The sequence below is a fragment of the Podarcis bocagei genome, assembly GCF_964188305.1.
Source record: "Podarcis bocagei genome assembly, chromosome: W".
NCBI classification, from domain to species: Eukaryota; Metazoa; Chordata; class Lepidosauria; order Squamata; family Lacertidae; genus Podarcis; species Podarcis bocagei.
Window position 1 is genome coordinate 3,156,415 of NC_138131.1, and position 13,736 is coordinate 3,170,150.

General features: G+C 43.9%; 2 protein-coding genes across 7 annotated transcripts in view; both read right to left on the reverse strand.

Moving 5' to 3' along the window:
* Positions 1–13,736, reverse strand: part of LOC308577831 (far upstream element-binding protein 3-like) — a 400,928-nt gene that overhangs the window by 319,661 nt on the left and 67,531 nt on the right. For all 6 annotated transcript variants that reach the window (XM_081178227.1, XM_081178225.1, XM_081178228.1 and 3 more), the window contains exon 2: positions 10,291–10,396. In XM_081178227.1, coding sequence (XP_081034353.1) covers positions 10,291–10,396 — 106 coding nt within the window. The remainder of the gene's footprint in view (positions 1–10,290; positions 10,397–13,736) is intronic.
* The window catches only part of LOC308577842 (putative CENPB DNA-binding domain-containing protein 1), a 495,861-nt gene that overhangs the window by 241,766 nt on the left and 240,359 nt on the right, over positions 1–13,736 (reverse strand). The gene's annotated exons all lie outside the window — the stretch shown is intronic.

Consider the following 13,736-nt stretch of genomic DNA (forward strand, 5'->3'; position numbering starts at 1 on the left):
AAGACTACCTATATATTTAAAGTAGATGAATAAATGAACAAATTAAGTTAATTTGGATATGAAAATATTAAAAATAAATTTAAGGAACTGCAGAAAGAGGGGGAAGGAAGTCAAGTTTTGAAATGTTAAAATGACTGTAAAATTATTGAAATGTATAAACCTGAAAATCATAAATAAAATAAAATAAAAACACAATATTGCAGGATATTAGAAACTATTAAAATTACAATATGTGGGTCCTAAAAATAAAATATATATCTCAAGTATATGCATCTTACACCCGTTTTAAAGAGGGGTTATAGAAGTTCTAACTGAAAGTCCAGTCAATAATCTGGCCACAGCATTTTTGGACCAACTGAAGCTTCGAAGTCATCTTCGAGGGCAGCCCCATGTAGAGCTCGCTGCCATTATTATTATTATTATTATTATTATTATTATTATTAATTTTATTCTACCCCAGCCACTCTGGGTGGCTTCCAGACATATAAAAACATCATAAAATGTAAAATATTAAAAACTTCCCAATACAGGGAATGTGTTTTAAAATTTGTGTAGTTCTTGATCTCCTTGACATCTGAAGATAGGGTGTTCCACAGGGAGGGCGCACTACCGAGTAGGCCCTCTGCCTGGTTCCCTTTAACTTCACTTCTCGTAGTAAATGAACCAGCAGAAGACCTTTGGAGGACCTCAGTCTCCTGGCTGAGTGATGGGGGTGGAGACACTCTTCTACTCTAGAGATAGGAAAGGTGCAGAGGAAGTCCGCCTATTTTTAAAAAATGATTTAGGTGCAGAGTGTCAGGATTTACGGTCTCCCTTGCACACCAAGAGACAGCAGGCTGACAATTTTATGGTTTTTCAGATTTATTAGTATTTACACAGAAGCCCGGTCGGAGCACATAGTTCAATCATCATCACTTGAGATTCCAGTTGAGCCGACTAAAGAGCGGGCTCTGCGTAAGCAGGAAATACACCAATGACTCCTCTTCTTGTGGGCTTGACGCCAAGCCTGCAGTCTGCCCCATCTACGAGAGCGATGGGATTCCAGCACAGACTGTCCAGCTTCTCCCTCTTCCCATGAGAGCATATCAGAAAGCTGTGCCTGTTCTTCCTGCCTTACGTCTCCCTGTGAATTAACGACAGGCATTGAGCGACAGGCCAAGCTTTTCATAATCTTCTGCGAAGATATTTAGGATGGTTTGGAGGTCATCCTCTGAGCGTGCACACACTACATTGTCATCAGCATACTGAAGCTCTATGACAGAAGTTATGGTAACTTTACTCTTTGCTTTCAACCTACTCAGATTGAAGAGCTTTCCATCTGCTCAATATATGATTTCTACTCTGGTGGGGAGTTTCCCTTCAACAAAGTGTAGGATCATGGAAATGAAACTAATGAATAGAGTTGGGATAATAACACAACTCTGTTTAACACCTGATCAGTCCACAGTCCACAGAGTGTTGCAATTTACAGTGTCAAAAGCCTTAGTCAGATCAATAAATGCCATATACAGGGGTTGGTTTTGCTCTCTGCATTTTTCTTGAAGATGTCGAGCAGTGAAAATCATGTCCAATGTCCCACTAGAAGGCCAAAAACCATTTTGGGATTCAGGAACGGTCACCTCGGATATTGTTAAAAGACGTTTTGCTAAGATCCTTCAAAAAATTTGCCAGCTGCAAATAGAGAGATGCCTTGATAGTTTCCGCATTCAGTTCTGTCACCTTTTTAAAAGAGATTGATAATTTTGGCATCCCTAAAGTCTGTAGGGATCTCTTCTCTCCCCCAGATTTTTTCGATGAGCTTCTGAAGTTGTTGTGTAAGTTCAATTCCACCCACTTTGAAGACTTCAGCAGGTATACCATCAGGTCTGCTGGCTTTGTTGTTTTTCATTTGGTTAATAACTGTACAGTGGTACCTCGGGATACATATGCTTCAGGTTACAGACTCAGCTAACCCAGAAATAATACCTTGGGTTAAGAACTTTGCTTCAGGATGAGAACAGAAATTGCACAGCGGTGGTGCAGCAGCAGCAGGAGGCCCCATTAGCTAAAGTGGTGCTTCAGGTTAAGGACGGACCTCCGGAACGAATTAAGTACGTAACCAGAGGTACCACTGTACACAACTCTCCCAAATTTGGAGATACTGAAAGCTCATCTTTAACTTGGTTTTGTAGAATTTGTGAGAGGACCTCAGCAGCTACTGGGGAGTTGCGGTTGAGGAGATGTTGGTAATGTTCTACCCAGCTCAGTGCAATAGTTTCTTTCTTTCTTTTTAGAAGTGTGGTGCCGTCTGTTGAGCGTAGGGGGCATATGCCATGCTTTATTGGCCCATAGATGGTCTTTGTGGCTTTAAAGAAACTCTGTGCATCATGAGTGTTGGCTAAGTGCTGGATCTCTTGAGCTTTTTTTATCCACCAGGTGATATTTAGTTCTCTGGTCTTCTTTGAACCTTAGCCTTAGAGCTGGCATAGGTTTTTTTTTCTTTTTTTAATAATAATTTTATTGAGTTTTCCATATTTAATCACATTTTATTACATAACTCTATAACCTAAAACATTGCTCAAACACAGCATCGACCTCCTTCCCTCCCTCTAACTTCCAAATGTCTTTTAGTAAATTCTTAACATTTCTATACCCATTTTTTTAGCTTCAATCTTCTCTCAACGTTTCACCTCGTTATATGTAAATCAGCTCCTTATTTTCACATTACAAAACATTTCAACTCAAACCTACAAACGTTTTCAAATGTTTACAATTTTGAAACAGTTCACCGCACCGATTCCGGATCTTCCCCATCAGCTTTGCCAGCTCTACGTATTCCACCGTTTTTATCTGCCATTTTTCCAATGTAGGAAGATCCTGCTGCTTCCATTTCTAGGCCAGAAGTATCCTTGCAGCCGTTGTGGCATACATAAACAAATTTACATTTTTTTAAAAAAAAAAAATTCCTCTCCAATTAAACCTAACAGAAATGCCTCTGGTTTTCTGTTGAAATTATATTTTAAAACCTTTTTCAACTCATTAGATATTGTATCCCAACAGTCTTGGAAGCACATTCATTTTAATAGCTGAGATTCTACCAATCAATGATAATTTCATTCTGGTCCAAATTCCTAGATCTCTCTTCAGTTCGTTCCACACCTTTTCATAATTGTCCTTAAAGAGGTTTATGTTCTTCGGCGTGAGCCATACACCCAAATATTTTACTTTTCTTGCTGTCATCATTCCTGTTTTTTGTTGTAGTTCGCCTACTTCTTTACTATCCATATTTTTAGTTAGTAATTTTGTCTTGGTTTTATTGAGTTTAAAACCTGCTAGTTGTCCATATTCTTCTATCTTGTCCAGTGCTTCCACTGCACTGGACATTGGTTGTTCTAATGCCAATACCACATCATCAGCAAAAGCCTTAAACTTGTACTCTTTTGAGCCAATCCCAATACCTTTTATTTCTTTTGCTGCTTCTATTTTCTTCAACAGGACCTCCAATATTGTTATAAATAATAATGGTGATAGCGGACACCCCTGTCTGGTCCCTTTTGGTATCTCTATTTTTTCCATAAAATTATTATTCTCAATTTAGCATGTTCTGAATATATGGCCCTAATGTCATTTAAAAACTTCATTCCCATATCCATAATTTCTAAATTTCTTTTCATAAAATACCAAGACACATTGTCAAATGCCTTTTCGGCATCCAAAAACATTAACACCGCTTGTTTATCCCTCCTGGAATCCAGGGATTCAATTATGTTGACTATATTTCTAACATTGTCTTTCAACTGTCTACCAGGTAGAAATCCAGTTTGGTTCCTTTCAATCTCCTCTCCCAGTACTTCTTTAAGCCTATTGGCTAAAATACTAGCAAATAATTTGTAGTCATTACTCAGGAGCGAGATTGGTCTATAATTTTTAACTTGCGTTAAGTCTGTGCCTTGTTTAGGAATTAATGTGATATGGGCTTCTCTCAAAGTCTCCAGAATTTTACTTCCCAGTAAGATGTTGTTCATTACTTCCAATAAAGGGACTGACAGTTGCTCCAAACATTTCTTATAATATTTGGCTGTCAAGCCATCTGGTCCTGGTGCCTTTCCAATTATTGTTTGTTTTATTACTTCTTTTACTTCCTCCACTGTTATATTAGTATTGATCTGGCTCTTTTTATCATTGGGGATTTTCTGCAACCTGTTCATTTCCAGGAATTCTTCTATTTTTTCCTCATCTTCTTTTTCTTTTTTATATAATTGTTTATAGAATCTTTGAAAGTTCTTCCTTATTTCACCCGGATTGTCTACTGTTTTTTCCTTCCACCATAAGTTTTGTTATCGTATTCTGCTTTGGTCTCTTCCTTAACTGCCAGGCTAACAATTTGCCTGGTTTATTTGCAAACTCAAAGCTTCTTTGATTTAAGAATTTAATTTTCCATTCAATCTCTTGGTTTATCAATATTGAAAATTGTGTCTGTAGCATTTTTATATTATATTTAGGCTTGACTATCTTAGGGTTGAGTGCTAATTTCTTTTCATTGCATGTTATTTGTTTTAATATCTCTTCCTTTTTTCTCTCTCTTAGTCTTTTTTGAATTGAGTTCTGCTGTATCCAAAATCCTCTTATTGCTGCCTTAGAGGCATCCCATACTATATTTATGTCCACGCCTTTATTTAAATTAAGCTCCAAATAGTCCTTCAATGCCTTTTGCGCCTTTTCCAATATTACTTGATTGTCCAATAATCCATCATTCATTCTCCACCTAAATAAAATCTCTTCTTTTTCTTTCAGTTCCATTGTTAACGCATTGTGATCTGAAATAGTTTTAGGAAGAATTTCTGTTTTTGTTACTCTCGTTGCCAACTCTAGAAATCCAGATATAATCAATCCACCCAGTACTCTGGTTTGGTTCTGAGAACTAACTAAATTGTTTCTCTAGTGGATGTTTTAATCTCCAGATGTGTATCAAATCATTATTTTTCACCAGTGTAAAAAACATTTTGGGCAGTTTCCCTTGATTTGTTACTTTTCCCCCTTTCCGTTCTATCCATCTCTAAGGAAACTACCCCATTGAAGTCTCCCATTAATATTATTCTTTGGTCCATAAATTCAAACAATTTCTCCTCTAATTCTTTATAGAAATCCATTTTTTATCATTTGGTGTGTAAATTCCCACTGTAATCAATTTTTCGCCTTGTGCTACCATTTCAACTCCTATTATCCTTCCTTTTTCATCTTTGAAAATCTGACGCAATTCATATTTTTCCTTTATATACAAAGCCACCCCTCTTTACTTACTATCATCTGCAGAGATATACTCTTACCCCAATCTTTTATTTTTAAGAATTCTTTCATGCTTTTTCGCAACATGTGTGTCTTGTACAGTGGTACCTCGGGTTAAGAACTTAATTTGTTCTGGAGGTCTGTTCTTAACCTGAAACTGTTCTTAACTTGAAGCACCACTTTAGCTAATGGGGCCTCCCGCTGCTGCCGCACCGCCGCCATGCGATTTCTGTTCTCATCCTGAAGCAAAGTTCTTAACCTGAGGTACTATTTCTGGGTTAGCGGAGTCTGTAACCTGAAGCGTCTGTAACCTGAAGCGTATGTAACCCGAGGTACCACTGTATACAAATTATGTCCGAATTCTGTTTTAATAATATATGTTCAATTTTATTCTGCTTACCTTTATTATTTAAACCATTCACATTCCATGATATTATTTTCAAACCCATAACTGTCAGCAATTAAATAGTCTTTATTCCTTAAATCTCTTTCTCTTCTTCTTCTTCCAGTAGTGTGTCATCTTCCTTCTTCCCCAGCTCTTTACCATATCTTTTCATAAATTTCACTATCTCCTGAGTAGATTTAATCTTAAATTTCTTGTCCTTATAAAAAAAAAGAAACCCCTTCCGGGAATTCCCACTTGTACCAAATTTCATTCTTTCTCAGGATCAGGGTAATATCTTTATATTCTTCTCTACGTTTCAGAAATCTTTTGGGTGTTTTCTTGTAAATTATAATAATTTTTTCATTGATACACAGCTTCCTTTCCCGGTTTGTTCTTAGAATCAAATCTTTCATTTCTCTTGAATTTAAAAAGACAAGGCAGTCACCTGGAAGTTTTTTTTTACCTTTCTGTCTTATATTTAATCTTGAAAGCCTTATCAATTGTCTTTCCAACTTCTTCATCCAATCCAAGCCAATTTGCTATTTCCATAATTAATCTTTCCTTTATATTCTCTCCTTCCTGTTCTATTACACCTCTGAAGCAGGGATTCAACTCCTTCTGCTTGATCTCCATAAATGCCAAAGCATCCACAGTTTCTTCATGCATTTTTGTTAATTCTGCAACTTCTGCTTTTATTTTCTCTTCCTCTCTTTTGTTTTCTCTGACCTCTTTTTGTGTCTTCTTCACTGTCTCCTCCAGGGCTCTTAACCTCTTCTAATTGGCCTTTTAACTCTGCCACTGATCGGTCAATTATTTCCTCCATTTTATCAAATTTACAATCTAAAAAATTTTCAGTATCTTTTATATCCTTCCTAATTTCTGCTAAAATCTCTGCAATGTCCATTTTAGGTTCCTCCTGTTTTGAATTTCTCCCATCCGTTGGTGTAGCTGTTGGTCCTTTCTTCCCCACCATCTTCTCTTTCTAATCTAATTTTCTCCCTTTTTCAAATTCTCTGCAATTCTTTATTTGACCTCCAGGTGGCACTTATTCAAATCAAATTTCAAATTGCAATATTATAGTTGGCCACTTGGTGTCCCCCAGAGTAACTTCACAAATTTCATTGCAATTAACTCCTTTAACCACTTGGTGTCATGTACCTAAGATGAACTGAAACCCGGAAAACAAAATAAGAGGAAGAACAAAAGCAAATGGCACAGGTTCCTTCTCGGGAAACAAAAGCTTTCTTCGGCTGCCAATACAGCCTAATCCAATTCTGGAAACCCCAGCCACCGAATCTTCATACGTCTCAATTCCAAAAATATTAAACAACTCCCCTCTTTGGCCTCTTCAATGACCTAATCCTCAGTAACGATTATAAACCCCCAATAGATAGATAGATAGATAGATAGATACAGGAAGATGACACAGTGAAATCTCACTTTAGAGTCAAAATAAAACACAAGGAAAATTAAAGGTTCAAAGCTGCAAAACTCCATGGGCAAGTCGCTGGTTCAAACTCCTTATAGAACTATAGAGACTAGTTGCTGGCTCGTTAATCTCTTTTTCCCTTTCCAGTTACAAAGTTGCTTTCGGCAGAGCCAGCAGGGTCCCCCCCCCCCCAGCGTTCCTGAGCTGCTTCTCAATTCGTAACTTTAAAAGTTGCAACACTGAAGCAAATATCAAGTCTTTAAGTATCTTTAAGTGACTATTTTCTCCCTTCCCTGAAGGGCTAGGGAAAACTATCAGTTTGTATCCACTTATATCTGTTTGTAGCTGATCTTTTTGTTTCGGGAGTTCAGCTGCCTTTTGCCATTGGAACCAGAGGTTTCGCTCAGCAGAAGTAGCGAGTAGACCCCCTTTGCACCCGCGCCTCCATCCCCCCGGGCTTCCGAACCTTTTTACGGGGTCATTTGTATGGGGAGATATGCCAGGGGTGCCGCTGGGTCCCCAGTACCCAAAACTCCCTTTTGGGTTTTTTTCCAGAGCTCACAGCGCCTTTGTGAAGCTCCAATCTCCTGCTGAGCTCTGATTTTCCCCTAGAGGCTAAATCCGTGCCCAAAATGGCCCCCGCAGCCAACCGGAAGTCGGCATAGGGTTTTTTTCTTAGTGGCACAGTTTCTATCTCTTTGCCAGATCTGAAAGGCCTTCCTTTTCTTGTCAATAATGCCTTCAAATCTCACTGTAGTCTCATCAAACCAGTCCTGGTGTTTCTTGGTTTGGTATCCAATAGTTTGTTCACAGGCTGCTATAATGGATGTTTTTAGCTTGATCCAGTGTTCCTTGATGTTATCAGGGCATTCCGAAAGCAGATGGTCCTTAAGAGTCGTTTGGAAGCAATCCCGCTTAATGGGATATTGAAGGGCTTGAGTGTTCATTTTGCGCCTTGGTTTCCTTCCTTGAAGCCTGTGTTGAGGTATAATCTTGATAGCCATCATGGAGTGTATTAGTCGGTGATCTGTCCAGCAGTCGTCGGCACTTGTCATAGTTCTGGTAAGGAGCACATCACGGCGATCTTAAGAGGTGCCAATGGTTCGACCGAGGGTACCGCCATGATGTTTTAAATTTATTTTTCTGTCAAAAGAGTGTGTTGGTAATAACAAGGTTGTGCGGCTGCGGGGAAGCCTTGTGAATGTTCTGCCACTGCAGGAAGGTATGACAAGGCCCTCTGCTGCTGTAGGGAAGCATGGTTCACCCTCTGCCACCGTGGGGGAATACAGCGGGATCCTCTGCCACCGCAAGGAGGTGGCAAGGCCCTCTGCTGGTGCGGGGAGCCAAAGTGCACTCTCCACCGCCACGGGGTGGTATGGTGGGACCTCTGCCGCCGTGGAGAGGCCCAGGAAGGCCCCCCACCGCTGTAGATATATATATCGTGATATTTAGCTGGTGGTATATTGTGATTTTGAAAATCAGATATTGCCCAGCCCTATTTGCCAACTTGTTTCTGGATGCAGCCCCTCAAGTGGCTGCAGTGGATACCACTCCAGGCAGCCCCCTCATCTCCAGGAGGGGCTTTCTGGGAAACACAGGATGCAAAAGAATCTCAGCGCACCCAGCTCTTCACAACCCAGCCAATGGGATTCTCCACTTGAAAAAAAAAGTGTAAAACTGTAGACAATCTTTAAAAAAACACATTTAGTTCTAGGTGGGCTTCCTAATACTAGTTGCTGTTGCACACAGATTCTGCTTGTGGGCTTCCCAGAGGCATCTAGTTTGCCACTGTGAGAACAGGAGGCTGCACTAGATGGGCCAGGGCTCCTATGTTCTCTCCCCTTGGCTTAACATGAGCCAGTTCAATGGGTTCAGCAGCCATGGTCCCACAAAGCAGCCACTGCCACACTGAGTTAGGGGCACTTCAGCCAATGGAAACCAATAGGCCAATAAGACACACCTAACTCTGCAGCCATTAAGTTTGGCCCAACAGGCCCCTGCAGACCTCTCTCCTCCCCTCTCCTCGTTTTTCAGACACAGATAGGCTTCAACTGACCCTCACTTTCCTCCAATAAAGGGACCATTTAATCTGGCCTTATCAGTGTCACAAAAACCTACTTGTTTTCTGGCAGACATTCAAAATTATTATTATTATTTTATTTATACCCCGCCCATCTGGCTGGGTTTCCCCAGCCACTCTGAGCAGATTACAGCATATATAAAACATAGTAAAATATCAAACATTAAAAACTTCCCAATACAGGGCTACCTTCAGGTGTCTTCTAAAAGCTATGTAGTTCTTTACCTCCTTGACATCTGAAGGGATGGTGTTCCAAAGGGAGGGTGCCACTACCGAAAAGGCCTTTTGCCTGGTTCCCTGTAACTTTGCTTCTCACAGTGATGGAACCAGCAGAAGACTCTCAGAGGAGGACCTCAGTGTCCGGGCTGAATGATGGGGGTGGAGACGCTCCTTCAGGTATACTGGGCTGAGGCCATTTAGGGCTTTAAAGGTCAGCACCAACACTTTGAATTGTGCTTGGAAACATACTGGGAGCCAATGTAGGTCTTTCAGGACCAGTGTTATATGGTCTCGGCAGGCACTCCCAGTCACCAGTCTAGCTGCCGCATTCTAGATTAACTGCAGTTTCCAGGTCACCTTCAAAGGTAGCCCCACATAGAGAGCATTGCAATAGCCCAAGCGAGAGATAACCAGAGCATGCACCACTCTGGCGAGACAGTCTGCGAGCAGATAGGGTCTCAGCCAGCATACCAGAAAGAGCTGGGAGACAGCTGCCCTGGACACAGAATTGACCTGCGCCTCCATGGACAGCTGTGAGCCCAAAATGACTCCCAGGCTGCACACCTGGTCCTTCAGGGGCACAGTTACCCCATTCAGGACCAGGTATTCCCCTCCACCTGCCCACCCCCTGCCCCCCAAAAACAGTGGGGCACAAAGTTTTTATCAGTGCTATTCAACCACCATGGTTTTGATTTTTGAATCATAGAATTGTAGAGTTAAACTGAGGAAAAGAACAAGGGAGTGCCCCGACACAGTCACTAGATAAGAGATTATTTTCATAACCACATTTGGCATTCCAATACTACACTATTTCTTTGCAGTCAGTGGTCTGGTAAGATGGCAGACATCATGCTGCCCACCTGACAAGGAACAAAAGGGGTGGGGAAACAGAAGAAAACTGAGGGGACTTACTTCTCTCATCCAGTGGCCGTTTTACTCCATAACCGTACACTGAAGGGTCCACAAGTGGTGTGGAATTATTCAAGTGAGGAATCTCTCCAATTTTAGCAGTCATTTGCTGTAGAGAAAATAAAATAAAATTAAAAATAAAAGAATTTTAGAACAGTATTAGCAAAACTAGTACTGCTTATGTAACTGGATAGCAAGAAACAGCTTTTCTAGCACTAATTCCCCCCCCCAAAAAAGTTGTCAACATTTTATCAAACTAGAGCATGACCAAGAGACACACTATGCAGCACAACCAAGAGACAGAATCCAGGAGGCACAGTACAGATTTAGCACCCACCTCTGTGGGCTTGCTTCCCACCATATCATTATGCAGATGCCACTCATTCCTGTGAGGAAAACCCATGGGAGTGGACAGTCCAGCTCTTACCAACTAGGCCAACACAACAAGTTGACTTACGGTGTGACCACCATGGCGTTTAGCAGCTTTCCAAAAACCTGCTCCGACCATAATGCTATGAAAGTAGAATTGAGACTCACTCCAATCGGTTCTTTCAGATGGAAAATGAATGACACCCTATTAAGAGATCAGGAGATTGTGAAGAAGGCCCAAAAAACTTTAAAAGACTATTTTGAAATAAATTTGAACACTTCGGTGGAAAAGAGAACAATCTGGGATGCAAGTAAAGCAGTCATGAGAGGGTTTCTGATACAACAGAACACGATTAAGAAAAGACTCTGGAATGGGAAAAAGGACAAGATCTTAGAGAAGATAAGAGATGGAGAGAAAAAATTGAGATTAAAACCAAAATCAAAAGAGGTTCTGAGAGAAATTAAATTCCATCAAGCACAATATGCGAAACTGATAAATCAAGAAGTTGAATGGAAAATTAAACAAATGAAACAAAGATCATTCGAATCAGCAAACAAGTGTGGAAAACTGCTAGCATGGCAGTTGAAAAAGAGACAAAAATTGAACTTTGCTACCAATCTAGAGGTCGAAGGGAGAAACATCCAGAAACCAGAAGAAATTAGAAAGTGCTTCCAGAGATATTTCAAAAAACTTTACACGCAAGGGCCGCAGGAAGAGACTGAGATAGACCAATTTTTAAAAATTAATGGATTACCAAAATTATCTCAGGAAAAGAGAACAATTCTGAGTCACAGAATAACGCAACAAGAAATTGAGGGTGCCATTCAGAATATGCATGTGCTGGTCCCGGGGGTAAGGTACCGTGAGTGTAGCAGAGTCCACACGAAGCGGGGCGAGGTCCGATGCAGAGAGACGGGCGGGGAACAGGAACGCTGGAACAGAAGGCTGAGCAGGTAACAGGAACACCGGATGGTCGGGAACAGGAGGCCGAGCAGGGAACAGGAGTACTGGATAGTCAGGAACAGGAAGCCGAGCAGGGAACAGGAGTACCGGTTAGTCAGGAACAGGAGGCCGAGCAAGGATCAGGATCACAGGAAGGTCCGAAGCCAACAACGACGTTGCTCCCGCAACCTGGGGCCGGGATGAGTGGGCTTTTATCCTCTTCTAAGGTCAGGGGCGGTCCCGACCCCCAGGAGCCCCGCCTACTCTGGCCTTAAGGCGAGCACTCCTCCTGGGGGCAACTAGTTCCCTTCGCCTCTCTGCCCTAAGCCTCTGCAGATCAGGAGAGGCCGAAGGGTTACTGGGCCCTGGAGGAGGCTCACCTGTGGCCACTGAGTCATCAGGCTCCTCTGGGGCCAGGAGGACTTCACCTGGGGCCAGCTCCTGCTGCACTGCCACAGGTGCAGGCTCTTCAGCCTCTAGGCCTTGCCCCAGTTCAGCCGGCCCTGGAGGCGGGGACTCCTGTGCAGGCTGGGATTCCTCTGTTTCATCCTCCGAATCGGAATCCCAGGCCATCACACCATCCCCCCTCCCAGGCCCCCCCCTCAACCGAGGGTCCGGACCCGGCTTGCCGGGGTACGTCGCATGGAACTCTCGGAGGCAGGCAGGTGCGTGGACGTTGGCCACTGGTTCCCAGGAACGGTCCTCCGGTCCGTACCCCTTCCAGTCAATGAGATACTGTAGCTTTCCCCTGCGGTATCGGGAGTCTAGGATGCGTTCCACCTCGTACTCAGGCTCTCCCCGAACCAACACTGGCTGCGGTTGGGGACGGTTCGGGTGGAACTCGTCGGGTGGGGCCACAGGACTCAAAAGGGACCTGTGGAAGACCGGGTGAACCTTCAGGGTTGCGGGTAACCCGAGACGGAATGCCACAGGAGAGACTTGGTCCACGATAGGGAACGGGCCGGTGAAGCGGGCGTCCAACTTCCGCGAAGGTCGAGAGGGGTGGAGATGGCGAGTGGAGAGCCAAACCAGGTCACCGACGCGAAGTTCCGGCCCCACCTGGCGGTGGCGGTCGGCCTGGGCTTTGTACGCTTCCTTGGCCTGGTGCAGTTGCTCCACCAAAAGCTGTTGCTGGGACTGGAGCTCTTGAAGCCACTCCGTCACTGCCGGGACCGCGGATGCCGGCAGCACCTCTGGAAACAGCCGTGGATGATAACCATAGCTGGCCTGGAACGGGGTCTGCTGGGTGGACGCATTCACCGCGTTGTTATAGGCGAACTCCGCCAATGCCAGGTGGTCGACCCAGTCATCCTGCTGGTAGCTGCAGTAACACCGGAGGTACTGCTCTAGCACCGCGTTCGCCCGTTCCGTCTGGCCATCGGTCTGTGGGTGGTAGGCTGACGAGAGGCAGACCTCTGTCCCGAGGGTCTGGTGTAATGCTCGCCAGAACCGGGATGTGAACTGAACGCCCCGGTCGGACACCACGCGCTCAGGTAGTCCATGCAGGCGGAAGACATGCTGAAGGTACAGCTGCGCAGTTTCCTTGGCTGTGGGTACAGATGGACAGGGAGCGCAGTGTACCATCTTGGTGAAATGGTCGGAGAAAACCAGAAGGCAGGTACAGCCACGAGACGAGGGTAATTCCACTATAAAGTCCAACGAAACCGTGTGCCAAGGGCGCGGTGGAACTGGCAATGGCTGAAGTAGGCCGGGGGGTCGCCCGGTAGGACCCTTGGCGCGACGGCAGACATCACAACCAGCAACGTAGCGAGCCACGTCAGCCTTCAGGCGGGGCCACCAAAACTCCCGACTGACCAAATGGGTGGTCCGATACCGTCCAAAGTGCCCCGCTGCTGGGGCATCATGGGCCATCCGGAGAACCTCCAGCCGTAGTGGCCCTGGCGGGACGTACAGACGACCGTGGTGCAGCAGCAGGCCCTGATGCAGGACCAGCCCCGGATATTGTGGACTGGACCCTTCAGCCAGCTCCCGGAGACGATCCTGGGCCCAAGCGTCGACCCGCTGCTGTTCCCGCACCCGAACCTGCAGTGGCTGCGCCTCCTGGGTGGCCAGGAATGCAGCCGGAGGTAGAATCGTGGTGGGTTCTGCTTGCTGTACCGTGTCTGCGTCGTCTTCA